The following is a 23,932-nucleotide window of genomic DNA, read 5'->3' as shown; positions in this document are numbered from 1 at the left end:
ATATTTTAGTCCTTTCTTCTAGAATGATGTCATAAAATATATATATATATCTATAAAAAATGGAGCCAGAACTTTTAAGTGCATTTTAAAACAACTTTTGCATCTACATCCTTCTGAATTTTATTTATTAATTTTATTTAATTTATTTTTTTAGGGACAGGGTCTCACTCTGTTGCCCAGGCTGGAGTACAATGGCGTGATCATAGCTCACTGGCGTGATCATAGTGTCAAACTCCTGGGCTTGAGTGATTCTCTCACTTCAGCCTCCCAAGTAGCTGAGACTACAGTCACCACCATGTCCAGCTAATTTTTAAAATTTTTTATTTTTCGTAGAGATAGTCTCTCTCTGTTGCTCAGGCTGTTCTTGACCTTCTAGTCTCAAGTGAACCTCCCTCCTTGGCCTCTCAAAGTACTGATTTTTATTTTTAAACTTAGAAACAATAGGATGAATTCAGTAGTTATAAAAAATGAAGAAGTAAATGTTTGGGAAAATGTGGGAGAAATGTGTTGATGATTTGGCATATACATGCTCATGTCATCCTATTCTTCAGGAGTAAATGGAGCCAAATTTCACAGAAGTTAAAAATTGGGCTTTGCTCAATCCTAGAAATTCCTGGATCATTTTCTTTATCCCATACCTAATTAGCCTCAATTCAAGATAAATATTAAATAACATCGAAAATATTCTCTCTTCTACTTAAAGATTCTACAAAACAATTTTTTTAAAAAAGGAAATGGTATTTCTTTGTATTTGCTATTCGTAATATTCATAGAAATTTAAAGTTAGGAATTTCTGAGTGATTATCCAAATCCCTACTTTTAGTGGTAAGGTTGTGATTATTCTTAAATTTATAGTAGAGTAAAACAGAAATTTCAGTTTATTCTCTCTTAGTTCAGTGTTGTTTTCACCTTTTTTTTTTTTTTTTTTTTTTCAATTTTTAGTTTAGGTCAAGAAATTTTTAGGTTTTTTTTGAGACAGAGTCTCACTCTGTTTCCTGGGTGAATGCTGTGGCGTCAGCCTATCTCACAGCAACCTCAAAGTCCTGGGCTCAAGCAGTCTTCCTGCCTCAGCCTCCTGAATAGCAGGAATACAACACCATGCCTGGCTAATTTTTTCTGTTTTTAGTAGAGATGGGGTCTCGCTCTTGCTCAGGCTGGTCTGGAACTCCTGAGCTCAAGCGATCCTCCTGCCTCAGTCTCCCAGAGTGCTAGGATTACAGGCATGAGCCATCATGTCTGGCCTATTTTCACCTTTTTTGATTACTAAAATAAGCAAATAGATAACTATCCCAGCACCCCAATTGTGAAGAGCAGTAAAGAATTGAAAAAAAATCAGTTGCTTAAAGCTTAGGTTTTCTTAGCTGATATGATACAAATATGAATTTATTGTCTCAGTTGTAAATTTCCCAAACCACTGGTTTTTATTACCTACCTTTTTTTTTTTGAGACAGAGTGTCGCTTTGTTGCCCTGGCTAGAGTGAGTGCCGTGGCGTCAGCTTAGCTCACAGCAACCTCAGACTCCTGGGCTTAAGCGATCCTACTGCCTCAGCCTCCCGAGTAGCTGGGACTACAGGCATGCGCCACCATGCCTGGCTAATTTTTTCTATGTATATTTTAGTTGGCCAGATAATTTCTATTTTTTTTTTTAGTAGAGACGGGGTCTCGCTCTTGCTGAGGCTGGTCTCGAACTCCTGACCTCGAGCGATGCACCCGCCTCGGCCTCCCAGAGTGCTAGGATTATAGGTGTGAGCCACCGCGCCCGGCCTACCTACCTTTTTTTTTGGTAAAGGATAAAAATTAGATTTGCTATCTTTCATTTATTGCATCATCAGTATTAAAAATCATATTATCCTTATCAATAGGACTTCTTCATTTAGTAGATTATCAGAACTCAAAAAACTTGGACCTATTGCTAGTAAAAACACAATTCTAAAGTATTTATACAAGTAAATAGATTATATAAACATATATTTATGTAAGTATTTATACTTATTTATAAAGTAAGGAATATAAGTAGCAGGTACTACTTATTGATACCTCTTACAATTTGGTAGATTCCTATTTCAGCTCACAAGTGACATATTACAAGATTACTCAGAGGATATCTAGTGCATGTTTTAGGAGATACAAAGCATTTCAGTCTTCTAAGTTCTAATTTAGAAATTGAATATGTAGTTGTTCATGAATGACTTATGCTTACTAATAGCAAAGAAACTGTCATGGATACCTCATTATTCTTTAAATAAAGTCAAATGATAGTGTTTTTTAAAAGATAAATTTTGTGTATATTTGAGATTTATAACATGATGTCATGGGATTCATGTACGTAGTAAAATGGTTATAATAGTGAAGCAGATTAACATCTATCATCTCACATTGTTACTTGTGACAAGAGAAGCTAAAATCCACTTATTTGGCAAAAATCCCTAATACATTATATAATTTTATTAACTTTAGTCTTCATGTTGTCCATTAGATCTCTGGACTTGTCCATCTTACATATCTGCTATTTTGTATCCTTGGGCTACGTACATCTTCTTATTTTCTCCTTCCCCCACCCTTGTGGTAACCACTGTTTCATTCTGTGTGTATTTGAGCTCTTTTTTTTTTTTTTTTTATTCCACATACCACATATAAGTGAGATCCTACAATATTTTCTTTCTGGCTTAATTCACTTAGCATAATGTCCTCCAGGTCCATGCATGTTGTAGGAAATGGCAGGATCTCCTTTTTTGAAGCTGAATAATATTCAGGGGTGTGTGTGTATGTGTGTCACATTTTCTTTATCCATTCCGCCATCCATGGGCTTTTAGGTTGTTTTCATATCTTGGCTATTGTGAATTATGCGGCAGTGAACATAGGGGTGCAGGTATCTTTAAAACGTGGTGATTTTGTCTCCTTTGGGTATATGCCCAGAAGAGGAATTGCTGGGTCATATGATAGTTCTATTTTTAATTTCTTTAGGAACTTCCATACTGTTTTCCATAATGGTTGAACCAATCTACATTCCCACCAACAGTATACTAAGGTTCTCTTTTTCCACACCCTTACCAACATTTATATTGCTTGTCTTTTTGATAATAGCCATTAATGATGGTGTTTTGAATGTATCCTTTATAATAGTGCATACCAGCCAGTGAATCACAGCTAATGAGGCTATAAATTTATTTCTCTTTGTCAATTATGTCTCTTGACCTTGTGTTTTTTTCTTCTGGCTGCTATAATTACTTTTCCTTTTTTCCTATACTTGTTTTGGATCATTTTGGGATTTTTTTCTAAGCATTAAATCTTGAGAAGTTATCATACCTTTACATTGTCAACAGGAACATTAATATTACAGCAAACTAAATTCTAGAACTATATAAACTTTTTAGCATAAACCTTAATATACTGAACCTCTCCAGTTTTTATCAACTGAATTTATATGAATAAATTAATGTTGATTTATTCTGAAAATGTTACTTAAAGTTTAATTTAGAACCAATTCATAAAATCCATATCTTAGATATATTTGTTCAAAGCAGTTTCTTAATTCTGGGTTTTCAATATATATCATTTGTTTCCTTTATTGCAGGGATCAGCAAAAATTTCCTATAAATGGCCAGTTAGTAAATATTTTCGGCTTTGTAGGCCTTAAAGTTACTGTTGTAAGTGTATTCAAGTTTGCCTTAAAAATAGCCATAGAGAATACATAAATGAAATTTTATGAAAACAGGCAGTGGGCCAGATTTGGCCAGTGGGCTGCAATTAGCTAACCTCACTTTGTTAGAAACTGAAAATTACAGGCAAACAATAAACAATAATAAAACCATCTTTCTATCCCCCCTTGCCCATTTTTTAAGCTCTTTGTTATTTTTAACCTGAGATACAGAAACATTAAGTAATTTGCTGAGGTCCCACAGTTAATATTGGCTGAGCAGGGTGTGGGCCCAAGCAGTCTGTTGTAGAGGCTACACTTTTGACGTTTATCATTATACCCTATTGCTTTTATAACCAGTTATACAATAGATGATGGTTAATGTTAGTTATGATTATCATATGGTTATATAGTGTGAATTTTATTAATATAGTATGACTTTCAAAAAGGAAAAATATTATTGCCAATGATAAACAATATAGAAATATAACAGTAGAAAGTGAAAATCTTCCAGTAATCTCTTGGCTCAAAGATAACTTCTGTTAAGTTTTTTCATACCCTTTCAGACTTTTCAATGCATAAATAAAGTAAATATTTTAAAAACATAAATGGGAATCATATTAATATATACTGACCTAATATTACTCTATAATCATGGACAGAGTTCTAAGTCGGAGTGTATAAATCCACATCATTCATCTTAAAATGCTTTATAATATTCTATGATACTATAATAGATGTGTTACGTATAATATATTAACCAAATCTTCAGTGATGAATACTGAAGACTTTTCCAGTTTTATATTCTTAAAACTGTATATATCTCATTGTACATTTTTAAGATTATGTCTTAAGCCAGACTTCTACAAAGGAAATTGCTTGTTAGAAGGCTGTGAACATTCAAAATGTTAATACACATTGCTTTATGCCCTCTAGCATAGTTGTACAAAAGTATACTTTTAGTAAGAGCATATGAGAATGCCTTTTTGCCCATACCCTTACCATCACTGGGTCATTCTTTAATCTTTTGTCAGTCTGGTAGGTGATAAATTAATTCTTTAATTTTAAGCCTGTTTTTTAAAAAATAAGGTTCATCGTATGCATTTTTTCTTTTACAAACCATTTGAGTCATTTTAAATGTATTATTTTCCACATGTAAACTGATGACTTTTTATTTTAAATAGTATGAAGTATTCAGAACAGAAGAGGAAGAAAAAATAAAATCTCAGGGACAGGATGTTACAGCATCAGTATATTTCATGAAGCAAACAATCAGCAATGCTTGTGGAACAATTGGACTGATCCATGCTATTGCAAACAATAAAGACAAGATGCACTTTGGTAAATAATTTTTCATTACTGCTTGTTTTTCCCCCTTAAGATATAAGTTCATTTCATTGAGCAGTAGGTGGTGCTCTAATTCTTTCTTTCAAACTATAAAATAAAGCATTCCCCTCTTCTTTCTTCTATAATGGGAATGTATGTACTGTTAGAAGAAATATTACTCCTTCCTGTTCTTTTGTATTGATAAACAGAAGCTCAACAAACAGATACTTAAGGCTTATAATTTATCCCAAGATTCTTACATTCCTAACTTACTAGAGAAAGGCTTTTGCCTGAAGAATACTTCTAGTATTTTCATATATTGGTCTCTACTATATTAAGCCTTTTTAATTTTATTTTCTTTGATATTCTTAGAATCTGGATCAACCTTGAAAAAATTCCTGGAAGAGTCTGTGTCAATGAGCCCTGAAGAACGAGCCAGATACCTGGAGAACTATGACGTCGGTACCTTCTTTCTGTCTTGATCTTATATGTGGGCAAAGTTTTGTGGGCTTGTAGATTCTGCTTGGAGATTTGTCTTAAAACCATAGTTTTGAGCAATTATGGGTTTAATGTATCCATTAAAAAAGGCCTTTTGTACTTCTCAGGTAACTTTATCTGAAATATCCCTAAATACTGGTAAATTTCCACTTCTTTTCCTAGTCTAGAGCTGAATGGGCAGATAAAAGTAGTTTGATTTACAAATTAATAAAATATAATTGTCCCTTACCATTCCCTTCCTGTAATAAATATATGCTTGGTAGTACCTTATGTGTCTTTTACTGGGAATCTGGAACAAGGCTGAAGACAAAAAGAAAAAACAAAGTCTTCGAGGGAGATGTTAGGCCGTATTCTAGCTATTTTATCGTGTGATAACTAGGCTATATAATCTAGATTTAAATGATTGTACCACGTCATAGAACTGTTTTAAAATGATTTTTAAAATTTACTTTTGAAATTGATTTTTCTTTTGAAAGCTTTTTACCTTTTAATAACATTATTAAATAGATCATAAGTTCTTTGAAGTTAGAAGCCGTGTAGTGTACAAATTATTTGGCTAGAACAATGCCTTCTGTAGAGTTGGTGCCCGATAAATTAATTAATTTGATCATGTTGTTTAGCATTCCAGTATACTTTATTTAAATTTTTTTTTTAAAGAAAACTTAGAGACTTCATAAAACATCTTTATTATACATAAAAATAAAATAAACAACATAAAAGTCACTAGTAATCCTACCAATGAGTGGTAGCTAACCAATAATATTTTTATAGGAAGTATATATATGTTTATACACGATTTTTCAAGTAAAAATTTGATCACACTGTAATATTGTTTTATAACTTGCTTTTTTCACTTAACTTATCACAAACGTATTACATACCAGTAAGTATATATTTGATATTATTTAATGGCTGCATAGCTTTCCATTATATAGTATTTTATTTAATCAATAAATTATTGTTAGAAATTTAATAGTTTTCCCTCTTACAATTTAAAAAAATACTGCAAGGTACATCATTGTAGCTAAATCTTTGCAAGTATCCTTGACTATATATAATTATCTGCAATTATATGTAAATATATAAACTCCTAGAAGAGAAATTGCTGGATCAAACAGTTTGCATGTTTTTATGGCTTGGATACTTATTGCCAATTTGCCATTCATAAATATTGTACTTTCACCTGTAATTTACTATTGTGCCCATTTCTCTGCATCTTTGCAAATAGTGAGTATTATAAGAGGTTTTTTGTTGTTGTTGTTTTAATTCAGGAAACTAAATTCTCTAGCTTCTGATAAATGCATGCTTTTTGCTCCACATTTCTAAATTGCTGACTGAAACTGCATGTTTACGGAGCATGGGATCTGGAGAAACAGTTGAGATGAGCTTAGTCTCTCCCTGTGAGATGCTTACTTTATTGTACTTTCAATTGAATAAAATGTTAAATGTTAGTTCTGACAAGTAAGTAAGTTAAATGACTCCTACTTATACCCAGAAATTACAGATAATCAGATATTTAATTTCCTAAGTCTTCAGAGATTTGTGTGTTGTTGGACAGTATAGCAATTTGATTACCCAGATAGTCTTAAGTATCTAGTATTACTGTTCCTAAATTACCTCCAATTTGTTGTTTCTTTATAAGACTTTACATGTTAAAATTTAGTTTTGTTTTTTTCATTTAAAAAGTTGGATATAGTCATTTTTTTCTTATAAACACCTTGTATTCTTATTACAGGCTATTCGAGTTACGCATGAAACCAGTGCCCATGAAGGTCAGACTGAGGTATTTCACATTTTTAAAAAAATTTTTCTTGCTATGTGTAAATTTAACCATGGTATAAGACATGTAGTTTTAGAAAATTACTTGGCCTTTTTTTTCCTTTGAGGGAATTTTCTTAAACAAAAGCAGTCACAAAGTAGCATGAGAACATGTTTTGACAAGCCATTAACATGCTACTTATCTGTAATCTCAGTTCATCTAATCATTTAGACAGATCACAGATTGTGTGCTGTTTGCTTTGGTTAACAGGTGGTCTGCGTCCTCCCTATCAGATTCTTTTGACTTCTAAGTATTTTGAGAAAAATACCTGCACTATTGTATAGTTAGATAGCCTCTATGATTTTCAAGAGTCTTCATCATGCCTAGCTTTCAACAAAACACCGCATCTCTTTGGTCAATAAATCTCTTCTGGAGTAATGTAATGATCTTTACCATCTTACTCTATTAACTAGTTTAGCTGGGTCACTTCTCCTTTCCCTCGCTTGCTTCTTTTTTCATTTATTGGTTTCCCTCATTCTCTCCTTCCATTTTTTTCTTTCCTTTCTTCTTTCTCTTTTTCCTTCCAGCTCTCACTCTACCACTCCTAGGGAAAGTTTGTCAGAAGGTGTTTTAATCAAAATGAATAGAATTTAATTAAAGCTGTTTGATGTGTTTATAGTACATTTAAGTATTAAGACGAGGGAATTACAGATTTTCTTCTTCCTCATCCCATGTTTGGGTTGAAACCACACTTTTTCATGTACAAGATGACATTGCCTTTCTACCTTAAAAATACTGGAAAAAATACCTCATTTTAAAATACTGATTTTAAATATTCAGACTACCTTCAAAAACATTTTTTAAGGAGAAATCAGTTTGATAATATGACATACCTGCAATTATTCTTAGACTGAACTGAATAACTGTGAATACTGAAACCACTTAGGAATTGATATTAATTTTCTCTATAATTATACCTTCTTGGTTGCTCTCAGGTGCTGCTTTCAAAGGAGTGGACTATTGTTTTTGACTAAGTTTATGCATACACATGCATAAGTGGCATATCTAAATGTCTTTAACACCAGGTTGGAAATTAATGAATTGCTCTGGTTGTTGTATTGCTTTCTATGATCCTGAACATATTCTTAATCTTCACTATGCTTTGCTTTTTTGTTTGCAAATTTACAGTGTTAAAATTAATGATGATGAGGATCAGCATAAGATTCTAAGATATGAACACATTTACTTATAATAAAGCAATTACATGCTTTAATACATATTCACTTCAAAAAATATTTATTGTTGTAATATCTCTCATGCCTCCTGTTTGGAGCTTCATTTAAAGTATGGCTTTAACTGAAATTTCTTTCTAGATGATGTTCACATCTCTTTTTCCAAACCTAAACTCCTTCATTCTTTCCAGTCTTAGGTGCCTATTCAACAGTGTCTGAATGACTCATCATATTTTAGAATGCACTTGTCTTTGTTTGATCTTATTATCTGCGTCTTATACTTTGTCTTCCCTTTTTTCCCCCTGTTTCTATAAGTTATATAGTTCTATCATACATTTTCCCCACTATAACTAACTTAATACAAATTTGTTTAACTTCTTGTTTGGAAGGTCAGCTTCTTACACAGATTCTTGGTCTTTATTCTAGTTCTCACTAATTTTTACACAATTCTGCTGGATTACCTTTCCTGAAATGTATCTGAATCAGTTGGCTACTCAGATTTTTCTAGGGATTTCCTATGTAGAGCAGTGATTCTCAAGGGAAAGTGAAGGTAGAAGTTAGGATTTTCTGGAGGGCTTTTTCAAACTACTGTATACTCCCATAAGAATTAATCTTTTCTTTTCCTTTCTCATCTGCTACAATTTAGGATCACTATTAGAGTGAACAATATTTTTGATGTATATTATAGCCCCAAAAGTTATTTGGGTGAAAAAAAGAGTTTGAGAATTATTCCTCAAGCCTATGCAATCAATTTCAGCCTCTTTAGCTTAGCTGCATTCAAGGTTTTCCTAACCCTGTCTTTCTAACTTTTTAAGTGTTTCTCTTTAAATAGTTCTCTATAGACATTGCTTATTTTATTATTGATATTCTTTATTTCTTGCAGTACCCTCTTTCTGAAAATAATTTTTCCCTCAATCTCTGAACTTTCTACTTCTACCTGTCCTTCAAGACTCAGCTTAAATATGACCTTCAGCATGAAGCAGTCCATGTTATCCTACCTGGATATATTTTATCCTTTCTGTGAACTCTTTTATATGACTCCTCCAACTATTTGCATTTTAGCTACTTTTTAAATATTCTTTTTCATTTATTTAAGATGTGTATTTTTTCACATTTTTAACAACTCTGAAAGTGAAATGTATCTTACAATTGGTGCATAATTTGCTTGGTGTTATTCCCTTCTTTGTGATCCATAAAATGATACCTCTTATAACCAATGATGCCTTAGTTTGATGAAATATGGTATCATATCTCTCTTCCTGTGACTCTTAGGCCTAGGCTTAGTGTCTGATTCATTATTGCATGCTCCAATTATTCAACACCATTCCTTGCACACAGGTACAACACATGTTTATTAATTCACTAGAAATAGCTCAGAACTTTCCTCAGTAGTATAAGAACTACAAAAAAAGGGCAAATCTTAGTTTTCAGTAGTCCCATGAGTAAACGAAACATATCCATTAGTCATTGTTCCTCAATAGGACACTGTTAACATTTTGTAAATGGTTTAATTCTTTGTTGTGTGGGACTGTTTGGTACATTCCAGGGTAGAATATAGTGGCTTCCAGTCACTATATGTTAGTGACTCCCAGTCACTGAGAGAACAAAAACCCACGCCATACGTTCCCAAATCCATTTGTCAATTAAAACCCCTGCACTAGGTACTGTTTCTCTGATTATCTAATTTGAGGTTCATCTACCATCTATGGGCTTAAGAATCTTTGACATATTATCATCTTCATTGCTCTCTATATTCCTGCCTACTGACTTTTGTCAGTTCCTACAAAATACATAGGTCTTTCCTGTCTGCATTAGTCTGCTTGGGCTATCATAACAAACTAGGTGGCTTACCAGGTGGCTTAAACGAAAGAAGTTTAAGAGACTAGTTTAAACAACAGAAATTTATTTTCTCAAAGTCCTAGAGGCTAGAAGTTCAAGATCAAGGTGCCAGCTGGGTTGGTTTCTAGTGAGAGATCTGTCTCTGGCTTATAGAGAATTGCCTCTTGCTATACCCTTACATGGCCTTTCCTCTGTGTGCACATGAAGAGAAACAGAGATGGATCAATCTGGTGTCTCTTCCCCTTCTTATAAGGACACCAGTCCTAGCAGATTAGGGCCCCATCCTTGTGACCTTATTTAACTTTAATCCCCTCCTGAAAGGAGATAATTAAATACAGACACATTGTAGGTTAGGGCCTCAACCTGTGAATTTCGGGAGGACATAATTCAATCCGTAACACCATTTTTGGGCTTTCTGAAAACTCTGTACCCTACTGGGTGTAGTCTTCCTCTTTTGGTGCCTTCTTGTCTTTCAGGTCTCACTTTAAAAGTTGTTTTTTAGAGAAGCCTTCTTTCATCACTGTTAGGTAGATCCTCCTATCTTATTTTCTATCACAAAATCCTGTTTATTTTTTCCCTAGTACTTTTAAATAATCTACAATAAGCTTTTTCTTCCTTTTATTTATTCTGCTCACTTACTAGAATGTAAGTCCTGTGAGGGGATAGGCTTTGTTTGTCATGTTTACTTTGAATCCTCAGGACAATGCTGGACATATACAGGCATTTATAAAAAATTACATAGTATAAAGGTAAAATGACAAGGTGTAGGGTTATATGTTGACTCCACTGCCTGTTAGCTTAGGCAAGATACTTTCCTCAGTGGAAAATGGAGATAATAGCATCCACCTTATGGGATTGCTGTGAAGTGAAGATGAATGAGTTAATCATGTAAACTGCTTAGAATAATGCCTAGTATTTAATGGGCATTCAATAAATATTAGGTGGTAATTTTATTTTATTAGGCATTCAGAAGAATGAATCTGAATGGCAGAGAGGAGGCTAAAGTAGAAGGGTGAAGCCACATCAAGGGGGGCTTGGATTTTATATACAGAGAGCCACCAAAGGTGGTGCATTTAGTTTTCAGCATGTTGAGTTGAAGGTGAATTTTTAGATCATCTGTGTAGGAGTTTAAAGCTCAGGTGAGATATTTAGAGTCTTTGTATTTAGGTGGTGGTTAGAATCTTGAGAATTCAATACAGGAAAAATAGTGGTGGATCAACAACAAACCCCTGGGGCATGTGGGTGTTAAAGGAGTGGGTAGAGGAAGAGGAGCCAGTTATAATACAGTGTAATAGCAATTTCAGTCATCGCTGACATCAGTGATACTCTCTGTCAGAACATTTTCATGGGAATGGAGGAGGCAGGCACCTTACTGCATGCTGAGATTTGTAGACTAAATGAGAAATCAGTAAGTTGAGCCACCAAAATACAATAGTCTTTTCAGAAGATTGGCCGTAGTGTGCTACTGTAATTGTTTACTTCTATGTTTTTCCCCACCCAGCCATCCCACTATGATTGTCTGGCAGACATTGAGTAATCCAGAAATTTGGACAGTAGTCTCACCTCACTTATGCTTCATTAACTTATACTCAAAGGTATTGCTTTCATTTTTCACTTAAGATTACAAAGATAAAAGAGCAACAATGGGATATGAGGAAATAATGAGGAAATTACATTATTAGTGGCAGAAAGAGTTCTTTCTTTTCTTTTCCTTTGATCTTTCCACTTGCTACAACCACCATTTTATAGAGTATTCTAGTTAGAATAAGATAGTGCTATTGGATTTGTATCTCTTAATAATGCTATAGGAGTTTGATATTATGTGCCATTTAATTCCTATTAGCAACCCTATGAGTTATTACCATTATCCCCTTTAACAGATGAAGCAACTGAGGCACAGAAAGGTGTGGCTCCTTGCCCCAAGGCCACATATCTGCTAAGTGGCAGGGCCAGGATTTGAGCTCAGACAGTTTGGCTGCAGAGTCCAATTCCAGCCACTCTGTCCTCCTCACCCTCTACCTCCAAACACACACTTGCAATAAAAGTTTGGCAAGCTGATTTTGTAGCAGTTCTGTTAAGACCAGTGCTTTGCATTAGTCTAAAATGATGATTTATATCCTAGCTTAGGATAGGAAACAGATTGAGAAACAGTAAATTGATAGTTTTTCAGTCACTCCCAATTTTCATCTCTTAATATAGTGGTTTTATGATTTGATTTTGAAGCGCTATGTTGGAAAAATTAATAATAAAATAAGAAAATAAGAAAGCTAAGCTTTCAATCAACTAAGATGTTGATCACATGTATAGTATGGTAATGTGGTCCTACACTAAAATACGGTTGAATGTTTTGATGGAAAAATAATTGCTGATTTTGAAATTACTGTAATCAGGCATATGCATTCCCGGGTAAGCAATTTACAAATGAGTGTATACAGTCAGTCCTCTATATCCATGGATTCCACATCCATGGATTCAATCAACTATGGGCCGAAATTATTTGGGAAAAAACATTTTTTTTCCTTGTCATTATTCCCTAAACAATACAGTATAACAAATATTTAAATAGCATTTACATTGTATTAGGTATTATAAGTGATCTAGAGATGATTTAAAGTATATGGGAGGATGTATGTGCTTAGGTTATGTGTAAATACCACACCATTTTATACAAGGTACTTGAGCATCTGTGGATTTTGGTATCTGCACGGTGTCCTGAAACTAATCCCCAACGGATACCAAGAAATGAGTGAATATCCATCCTAACCAAGTCCTTTCAGGGTGACTGTAGAATAATAGGTTGGCAGGAAGTTCCAAGTTAATATGGTCTGGCATTCCACTAAAGTATTTGGCAGATTAAAAGAGCTCCTTCTTTTAGACTTTTCTATTCAGAGAAGAAGATTCTAAAAAGTGTTTTTTATATTGAGAACAAATATCAATGATGCAATAAGGGAAAGAGTCTGTGAGTCAAATGCGAAGGCAAGAAAAAAAATCCAAAAGGGTATTTTATTTGCCTTCAGACCCTGCTTTTATTTCATTGATACTTAACTAACAAGTAATTTTTAAAGTTTATGATTTGTCCATATTAATCTAGGAGGCAGCTCACATATGAGTAGAGATCTCCTAAAGATGTATTGTTTAATTTTTATAAAAAGAATAAGTTTATTATACTGCCTAGAACCATCTATGTTAATTAAGAGTAATAATGAAAAATAGCAGCACAGTTGTTTTTTTTTTTCTATATTTAAATAAACATGCCAGTATGGAAAATATAACAAAAAACCACATTCAGCCTTTATGTATATTTACTGTCCTTTTTAGTGTACTTTAAAAACCACTGGGATTAAACAATTTTGTGGGACTTTTTTCTTTTCTTTTTTTTTTTTTTGGACTTTTTTCTTAACATACTATCTTGAGTATTTGTTTAAGTAAAATCTCTTCATAAATAATTCTTTGTGACTGTTTAGTGTCTTGTGAGTGAACCATAATTTACTTTCCATTTCCTTAACTTTTAATGTTAATAGTATTTTCAGTTTTTCAGGTTAAAAATATAACTTCATTGAATATCCTTGTTTATCCAAGTATTCATTTAGGTTCTTTCTTTAAGGTGGTTTCTTGTAGGTGGAATTACTAACTCAAAGGGATGAACATTTTTACAGTTTTTGTTCCATAATGTGAAATTATCTTTCTTTCATTTGATCAATCAAATAACCTGTTTGAGCACCTACTATGTTAGAAATGTGCTAGGAATTGTATATACAAAGATGAGTAAGACATAGTTTTGTGTCTTCAAACATCTTTTACTTCAGTGGTGACAACAGCTTCAAAAATAGCCCTTGCCAGGATTGAATTCTCTTTCTAAATTTTTGCTTGTTTGATAGAGGGAAATAATATGTTTGATTGCTACTTATACTTAAAAGGTCCTTCTTTAGTAAAACTTTATGAAGTGAGATGAAATAAGTTTAAATTATGAAATAAAATTATAATTAATTTACAATGAAATATGTAATCTATCTTGGTTAGTGTTGTTGACCTATAAAAGAAGGTTTATGTAACCATTGAGTAAGCAATGGATTACTTCTGATTTCAAGTATGTGATCATGAATATGTATATATAATTAAAGATACATCGTGTGTGTGTGTGTGTATCTGTATTTTAAATTTAAGAAAATCCTGTTAGAATCTTGTTGGCTTTTTTGGCCTAGCTAGACTGTCAGTGGAGGTAAATAGTTTAAAGTTTCGTCTTTATTAGATGTATAAGTATGGTGGCATGGCTTCATTTTACTCTGAAGTATAGTTTTTAGTTATTTATATTGAAGTTATAAGGAGCTAGCAGAAATCATTCCAATAAGCCAAAAATGATTCACACACATATAAATTTAGGTGTTTACATATTTATTTCCCTTCTTTTGGGATTTATTTTCTTCCTGCCATTATTTTGACAGAAACTGAAGCTATTAGGAAGAAACTTAGTTCTTGTATAAGATAAAATTTAAGTTCCTGATTATCTTGGAAGAATCAGATGGAAGCAGTACAAGGAACTCTGATGAAAAGTATCATGCAGTTTAAGTTGTATAGTCCAGTTTTATCAAGAAGTATGAAACTGCAATTTTCTTATCTTTCTTTTTTTTCCTTTACTTGCCATACCCCATTTTCTTTATTCCAACATGACTTAAGGTAAATCTTTTGGAGCCTACTTTATTCCATTCTTAAAACTGAGCAATGCTCTAGGACTCCTTAGCTTATTATAATTTGTTTTGCCTCTGTCTCCTTTTTTTGTTGTTGTTTCTTCTGCATATCATTTCCTGAACAGAGGCCTTACCGTTCATTCCCTACCGCGCTTCTTCCCGCTCCCTATATTCTTCCCTTTCCTTCCCTTCTTCTCTCCCTCCTTCCCTCTCCCTCTCTCTTCTTCCTCTCTCACCTTCTTTCTTCTTTTCTAATATGAGAATTTTAGAAATGGAGATATTAAATTATTACTTATTTTAAAGGAAAGTTTTTTTTACCAAACTTGTTAGTTCATCCTTTCAGATCTGACTAGGTGTAACTCTTCTGTCTAAAAATGCCTTTAACAATAAAAACAAAATTGAGGTTGTATTTGGGGATGGTGAGGTTTTTCTGTTAGTTTCTCTGTTCTATAAATCACAACTTTACAGAACAGAGGGTAATGTTAGGATTTTAGATTTTTTTTCATTGAAATAAGTGAAAACTTTATTTTTATGTACTCTCAAATTGTAAAGAAAAGAATTTCTGGGAATTAGTTTGAACAGCTTAGCGGTGGTAAGCTTGAGTTTAATGTAATATGTACAGATACAGATCATTGTAGGTCCCATGAGATGGGAAAACTAAGAAGTTACTAACATGTTCAAGGTCATTCAGCTAGTGAGTACTCCTGTGCTCTCAAGGCAAGAAAATGTACAGGTAAATCATTATATTAATAGAGATTTCTAACATAGAGAATTCTAAACTGAAGTTAATTGTTAAACCAGTAGGGAAAAAAGTCTTTTAAGAATATCTTGAAGTCTGTGGGCATCTTGATTTATTAGGTGAGCAAAATGAAGAAACTTGCCATTATCCAGATTTTCCATGGACTATGTAGTGGTATTTTGTGTATTTTGATATATAGCCTGTATTCGACTTTGACTTCTTTGCCAACTGAGCATGGATACTCTGTAGGAAAGTTTGTATCTTTCGCATGATTCTGGTTTTACTTTCCTATTTTCAATTTGAGCCTTAAATTTACTATCATCCAATGTATTGTCCTTAAATTTACTCAAAAATCTACAAAATCCATTTAGAATTAATTTATAATTTTGATTTTAAACTCTTAAAGTTTTATATATATGCACATGTTCTCATATGTGTGCACACCCACGTCCTTACACACATATACGCGCATACCTTTATAATCTTCTTTTCATAGCATTTGACAGCCCTACAGAAGTTCCCAGTTCTTTTCTTTTCCATGTGCCGTTTTTTAGGCTCAGTGATGTTTCTGAAGTCTTAAAGGACATGTCATATTCATAAAATAACTATTAAGTTTGTCATGACCAAGCATATATTTTATCAACAGATCAATGAAAGGAATCACGATTTCTTTTTTTGTTTGTTTTTTTTTTTTTTTGAGACAGAGTCTCGCTCTGTTGCCCAGGCTAGAGTGAGTGCTGTGGCGTCAGCCTAGCTCACAGCAACCTCAAACTCCTGGGCTCAAGTGATCCTCCTGCCTCAGCCTCCCAAGTAGCTGGGACGACAAGCATGCGCCACGCTGCCCGGCTAATTTTTTCTATGTATATTTTTAGTTGTCCAGATAATTTATTTCTATTTTTAGTAGAGACGAGGTCTCACTCTTGCTCAGGCTGGTCTTGAACTCCTGACCTTGAGCGATCCACCCGCCTCAGCCTCCCAGAGTGCTAGGATTACAGGCGTGAGCCACTGCGCCCAGCCGGAATCACGATTTCTAATAATCATGTAATGAGAAGCTAAAATTCTTTAAAAAATAGAGGAGTTGTATTTTATTTCTATTTCTATTCTGTGAAAGTATTGTGAAGGTAGTACACATTGTTTTCTGTCAGAAACCTAAAAATATCCTAGGCCATGAACCCAAAAGATTCTTACCATGAGATAGAGTTGCTAGAAATATTGGGCATTATTTCTGGGTGCTACAGTGTCCATGAGAGTTTTCTTGGCTGCTTTTAAGTGTTATTTATGGATGAATACAATGGAAATTCTCTGAAGTGCTTATCAGCTTCCAAGTATTCTCCTTTCTTAATTCTTATTGCTTTTGAAGGTGCAACTGTCATGTTATCATAATGATGGTTGCCATTTATGGAATGCATGTTATGTGTTAGGCTAAGCACTGTATGTTCCCTGGTCTGATCCTCTCAACTCTCTAAAAAGCTATTACTCGATTTTGCAGATGGGAAAGGCAAGAAGTTACTAACATGTTCAAGGTTAAATAGTTAGTGAGTACTCCCGTGCTCTTAAGGCAACAAAGTGTATAGGTAAATCAAATTGCTAAAACAAACAAAATAAAGTTAGGTTTTTAAAATTTAAAACTTAATTTTCCCACTTGATCATGATGAATAAACTTTTTAATATGTTGAATTTGGTTTGCCAGTATTTTGTTGGGGATTTTTGCGTGTATGTTCATCGGAGATATTGGCCTATAGTTTTCTTTTTTTGTTGTGTCTTTGTCTGGTTTTGGTATCAGAGTGATACAGATCTTGTAGAATGAGTTTGGGAGTATCCCCTATTCCTCTATTTTTTTGGAGTAGTTTAAGTAGGATTGGTATTTGTAGTTCTTTGGATGATTGGTTGAATTCAGCAGTGAAGCCATTGGGTCCTGGGCTTTTCTTTGATGAAAGACTGTTTATTACTCTTTCTGTCTTGTTACTCAGGTTTTTAATTTCTTCCTAGTTAAATCTTGGTAGGTTGTATGTATCTAGGAATTTATTCATTTCTTCTAGTTTTTCCAATTTATTGGCATATAGTTTCTCATGGTAGCCTCTAATGAGTTTTTGGATTTCTGCAGTATCAGTTGTAATGTCTCCTTTCTCATTTGTGATTTTATTTATTTGTCTCTTCTCTCTTTTTTTCTTAGTCTGGCTAAAGGTGTGTCAATTTTGCTTATCTTTTTTTAAAAAAACTTAATTTCATTGATCTTTTGTATTTTTTGGTGTCAATTTCATTTATTTCTGCTCTGACCTTTATTATTTCTTTTCTTCTACTAATATTGGGTTTGGTTTGCCCTTGTTTTTCTAGTTCTTTGAGATGTATTTTTAGGTTGTTTATTTAAAGGTTTTCTACTTTTTTGATGGAGGCACTTATTGCTATAAACTTTCCTCTTATTACTGCTTTTGCCGTATCCCATAGTTTTTTTTTTCTTTTTGAGACAAAGTCTCGCTCTGTTGCCCAGGCTAGAGTGCTGTGGCATCAGCCTAGCTCACAGCAACCTCAAACTCCTGGGCTCAAGCTATCCTTCTGCCTCAGCTTCCCAAGTAGCTGGGACTACAGGCATGCGGCACCATGCCCAGCTAATTTTTTCTATATATATTTTTAGCTGTCCAAATGATTTCTTTCTATTTTTTTAGTAGAGACAGGGTCTCGCTCTTGCTGAGGCTGGTCTCGAACTTCTGACCTCGAGGGATCCTCCTACCTCAGCCTCCCAGAGTGCTAGGATTACAGGCGTGAACCACTGCGCCTGGCCCCCATAGGTTTTTTTTTGAGACAGAGTCTCACTCTGTTGCCCGGGCTAGAGTGAGTGCCGTGGCATCATCCTAGCTCACAGCAACCTCAAACTCCTGGACTCAAGCAATCCTTCTGCCTCAGCCTCCCGAGTAGCTGGGACTACAGGCATGCGCCACCATGCCCGGCTAATTTTTTCTATATATATTTTTAGCTGTCCATATAATTTCTTTCTATTTTTTAGTAGAGACGGGGTCTCGCTCTTGCTCAGGCTGGTCTTGAACTCCTGAGCTCAAACAGTCTGCCCACCTCGGCCTCCCAGAGTGCTAGGATTACAGGCATGAGCCACCACGTCCGGCCTTCCCATAGGTTTTTTATATGTTGTATTTTCATTTGTTTTGAGAAATTTTTAAATTTTCTTCTTAATCTCTTCATTGACCCACAGGTCATTCAGGAGGTTATTATTTAATTTCCATGTGTTTGTATGTTTTCCAGTGTTCCACTTGTTATTGATTTCTACTTTTATTCCATTATGGTTAGAGAAAATACTTGGTAGGATTTCAGTTATTTTGAATTTTTAAAGACTTGTTCGGTTCAGCATGGACAAGTCAATAAATGTGATACATCATATCAACAGAATGAAGGACAAAAACGATATGATCATTTCAATTGATGCTGAAAAAGCAGTTGATAAAATTCAACATCCCTTCATGATAAAAACCCTTAAAAAACTGGGTATAGAGGGAACTTACCTCAACATGATAAAAGCCATGTATGACAGACACACAGCTAATAGCATACTGAATGGAGAAAAACTGAAAGCCTTTGCTCTTAAGATCTGGAACAAGACAAGGAAAGCAACATACAAAAATCTGTAGTATTTCTATATGCCAACAGTAAACAATCTCAAAAAGAAACCAAAAAAGTAATCCTATTTACTACAGCTACAAATAAAATACCTAGGAATAAACTTAAAAAAGCAAAAGATCTCTATAATAGAAACTGTAAAACATTGATGAAAGAAATTGAAGAGGACAGAAAATAATGGAAAGATTTTCCATGCTCATGGATTGAAAGAATCAATATTGTTAAAATGTCTATACTACCCAAAGCAATCTGTAGATGTGGTGCACTCCCCATCAAAATAACAATGACATTCTTTGTAGAAATAGAAAAAATAATCCTAAAGTTTATATGGAATCACAAAAGACCCAGAATGGCCGAAGCCATCCTGAGCAAAAAGAACAAAACTGGAGGAATCACATTACCTGACTTCAAAGTATACTATAAAGAGCTGTAGTAACCAAAACAGCATGGTACTGGCATAAAAACTGACAGATAGACCAATGGAACAGACTATAGAACCCAGAAGTAAATCCACACATCTATAGTAAACTTATTTTTGACAAAGATACCAAAAATGTACAGTGGAAGAATGACAATCTCTTCAATAAATGGTGCTGAGAAAACTGGTTATCCATATGCAGAAGAATGAAACTACTAGACCCTTATCTTTTGCCATACACAAAAATAAAATCAAAATGTATGAAAGACTTAAATCTAAGACCTGAAGCTATGAAACTACTACAAGAAAACATTGGGGAAATGCTTCAGGACATTGTTGGTGTGATCCAGGACTTCTTGACTAATACCCCACAGCACAGGCAACCAAAGCGAAATTGGACAAATGGGGTCACATCAAGCTAACAAGCTTCTGCACAGCAAAGGAAGCAATCAACAAAGTGAAGAGACAACCCACAGAATGGGAGAAAATGTTTGCAAAATACCCATCTGACAAGGGATTAATGAATGAGTAGAATATATGAGGAGCTCCAACAACTCAATAGGAAAAAAAATCAAATAATCCAATTTAAAAAATGGGCAATGGATCAGAATAGACATTTCTCAAAAGAAGACATACAAATGGCCAACAGGTATATATAAAAATGCTCAACATCAGTAGTCATCAGAGAAATGCAAATCAAAAGTACAATGAGATATCATTTCACTCCAGTTAAAATAGCTTTTATCAAAGGCAACAGCGAATGCTGGCAAATGTGGAGAAAGGGGAACCCTTGTACACTGTTGCTAGGACTGTAAATTACTGTAACCATTGTGGAGAACAGTATGGAGGTTCCTCAAAAAACTGAAAATAGAATTACCATATGACTTAGCAATACTACTGTTGGGTATATATCCAAAGGAGGGAAAATCATTATATTGAAAAGATATCTGCACTCTCATGTTTACTGCAGCACTATTCACAATAGCCGAGATTTGGAATCAACCTAAGTGTTCATTAGCCGAGGAATGAATTGTAGTACATAATTGTACACAACAGAATATTATATAGCCACAAAAAGAACGAAATCCTGCCATTTGCAATGACATGTATGGAACTGAAGGACATTATGTTAAGTGAAATAAGCCAAGCACAGAAAGATAAGTCTCATATGTTCTCACTATTATGTGGGAGCTAAATATTAAAATCAATCAATCTCATGGAGACAGGGATTAGAATGATGGTTACTAGAGGCTGGGAAGGGTAGTGGGGGTGGGGATAAAGTAGGGATGTTTAATAGGTGCAAAAATATAGTTAGATAGAATAAACTATATTTGATGGCACAACAAAGTGACTATAATCAATAATAAGTTAGGGTATACTTTAAAATAACTAAAGAGTAGAATTGGAATGTGCCTAACACAAAGAAATGACAAATGCTTGAGATAATAGATCCCAAATACCCTGAGTTGATTAACTCACATTGCATGCCTGTATCAAAACATCACAAGTAGCCTACAAATTATTATGGATACTGTTAAGTACCCATAATAATTAAACATAAAAATTTTTTTAAATAATTTTTTTATCCTAAAAGCAAGGTTATACACAGCTAATAATTTAATGCAAATAAGTAATAAACTACAAATAACCATTCAGAGTCATGCTGAATACTTTGTTCTTTGTTGCCTTATATCTAAATCAGTTTTACTATAGTCATTTTTTTTTCTTCTGTTAAACATGAAGTGTTACCCATAAACCAACCATAGTCTTTTGGTAATTATGTTAGCTATATTTTGTAAAACAGTAATTATTTTAAGTATTTCCCAGCTAATGATCCCTTTGTATTTAAGAAATTACATGGTTATAATGATATTTTCTTTGATGTCAGTTTAAATGAGAAAGTGCTTTGTGTATAAACCCAAACCTACATATTTTATTTTAGCATTTTAGAATAATGCAGATTTAAACACTTGTGGTAATCTACCAAACATTTCTGATACTTGAGTTATTATTAAACAGTTTAAAGAGTAATTTCGGTTTTTTTTTTGTATAAAAAGTACATGCACATTAACTGTGAAGGAAAAGTAAGGTTTTTTTTCTGAATTAGTTAATAAGTTTGTCAACTAGAAGATAGATTTGAGTTGTGTTCTGGGAATGCAGATAGAAATAGTAATAGATGTGTCTCTATGAGTCAGTTAAATTAGTTGACAGTTGATGAGTGGGTGACTGTGTGTGTAATGGAAAACACTGAAATTGGAACCAGGAGTTATGGATCTGCCTCTGGCTTTTGTAGTCACTGGTTATGTGGCTTTGGGCAAGTCAGCTAAGTCCCTGTGCTTCTGAATATATTAAAAAAACACAATCATGCTTATGGACTCTATCCACATAGCTTACTCTGTGTGTGTGTGTGTGTGTGTGTGTGTGTGTGTGTGTGTATAAAACAGAGGATTTAAGTCAGAGTCAGAATGCTTAAAAAAATCTCTTAAATGTCTTTACTTAATTCCTTCATGCAACAATCACTTATTAAATTTCTTAGCATTCTTTCTGAAGAGTAAAACATTTAATCTGCTTTTTAAAATTCCTGGGGTTTCTGAAAAGCCTATTCTAGATTTTTCAGAACTATAAATGAAGAAGTTTATACTGCATGTAAAGTGGTGTGTATGAAGTTACATTATACTGCTGTAATACCCACACAGTCAGCAGGGAGTGGGGGGGCCAGGTTCACTGTTAATATCCTGGTAAACATTGATGTCAGTAATAGTTTTAATGAAATAAATAACTGTTAGTGATTTTGGGCTCTCAGCAAAACCAAAAAAACTAACTGAGGAAGTGAGTTCTTTATTCAGACTTTCTAAAAAGTGAGCTCATTATTAAGACTCAAAAATAAACTATAGGTATTTAATCTTTTCCAATTAGTATTGAAGACAGCATAAAAAATTAGCTGTGTAAGTCAAGATTCAGCTCACCATTTAAATTTTCATATTTGAAGGCAGGGCTAACTTAAATTAGGTTACTTAAGCAATGGCACTGACAGCTAATACTATAAAGATTTAAAAGTTGGTATGTGTGTCTTTAATCTTTGTAATTCTAGGAAGAAAGCCTAGGAATTTAAAGATCACTAGTAGCACTCCTCATTTCAAAGTCTTCCCATTTGTTGGAATGATATTACTTGAAAGTCTTTTTCTGAATTATATACATTCTTTGAAATTGAAAATATATATGCTGTACAGCATTGTGTCTATATTATGAATTTTCTTTAGAAATTATACAATTGGAGACAATATGTGTATATTGTGCTCATTTAGCATTGGGAGATAGAAATAATATGACTAGAGTAAAAATTTAGAATTATTGGTTCTAATGTTTAGCATCTGAACATATTTACTTATTAAAAGCAATGCATAGTGTGCTATCACTGGAACAATAAGATAGTGGATGAAAGCTTTACCTGCCCAAGAGCCTTACAAAGTAGTTAGTTACAAATAATATAATCATAATATAGTGATATGCCATTGTATTTTTAATATTGTAGAACATTAATCAGATATATACACACATTAAGCTTGCTGTATGGAACTCATTTGACAAGGTGAACTTTTGAACCCATCATTCTTTTTTATTTCTTCCTCAGTTATGTAAGTTTACAGTGGAAAACATGATTAGAAAGAAGGCTAAAATCACCCATAGGTAATCTCATAATGTTTAGACAAATATTATATCTTCATCTTTAGAATAGGAATGAACATATTTGTACCTTACAGGATTATTGTGAGGATCTATAGCATCTATAGTTTAGAACATCTTGTACACAACAGTAAGCACTTGATGTGACTATTATTATTGTTGACTGATGAACATATTTGTGTTAACATTTTCACTAGAGCATAGTTTATAATTAATGAAAAACAATAAACAATCTAAAGATGCAGTGATGTATTAATGGTACATCTATTTAAGGAGTAATATGTTGCCATGAAAAATGATGTAGACATAATGTTATTGAGATGGATAGAAGTCCAATATATATGGCTAATGAAAAAAGCAGTATGAAGAGTATGATCCCTTTTTGTAAAAAGCAAAATAGCTGGCCGGGCGCGGTGGCTCACGCCTGTAATCCTAGCCCTCTAGGAGGCCGAGGCGGGTGGATCGCTCGAGGTCAGGAGTTCAAGACCAGC

General features: G+C 33.7%; 1 protein-coding gene across 2 annotated transcripts in view; it reads left to right on the top strand.

Annotated features, from left to right (window-relative positions):
- The window catches only part of UCHL3 (ubiquitin C-terminal hydrolase L3), a 59,171-nt gene that overhangs the window by 9,779 nt on the left and 25,460 nt on the right, over window positions 1-23,932 (top strand). For both annotated transcript variants that reach the window (XM_045566766.1, XM_045566767.1), the window contains exons 4-6: window positions 4,822-4,978; window positions 5,336-5,421; window positions 7,197-7,244. In XM_045566766.1, coding sequence (XP_045422722.1) covers window positions 4,822-4,978; window positions 5,336-5,421; window positions 7,197-7,244 — 291 coding nt within the window. The remainder of the gene's footprint in view (window positions 1-4,821; window positions 4,979-5,335; window positions 5,422-7,196; window positions 7,245-23,932) is intronic.

This window comes from Lemur catta, chromosome 13, assembly GCF_020740605.2.
Source record: "Lemur catta isolate mLemCat1 chromosome 13, mLemCat1.pri, whole genome shotgun sequence".
NCBI classification, from domain to species: Eukaryota; Metazoa; Chordata; class Mammalia; order Primates; family Lemuridae; genus Lemur; species Lemur catta.
The sequence above is the reverse complement of the archived record's forward strand: the minus strand, read 5'-3'. Positions and strand labels throughout refer to the sequence as shown.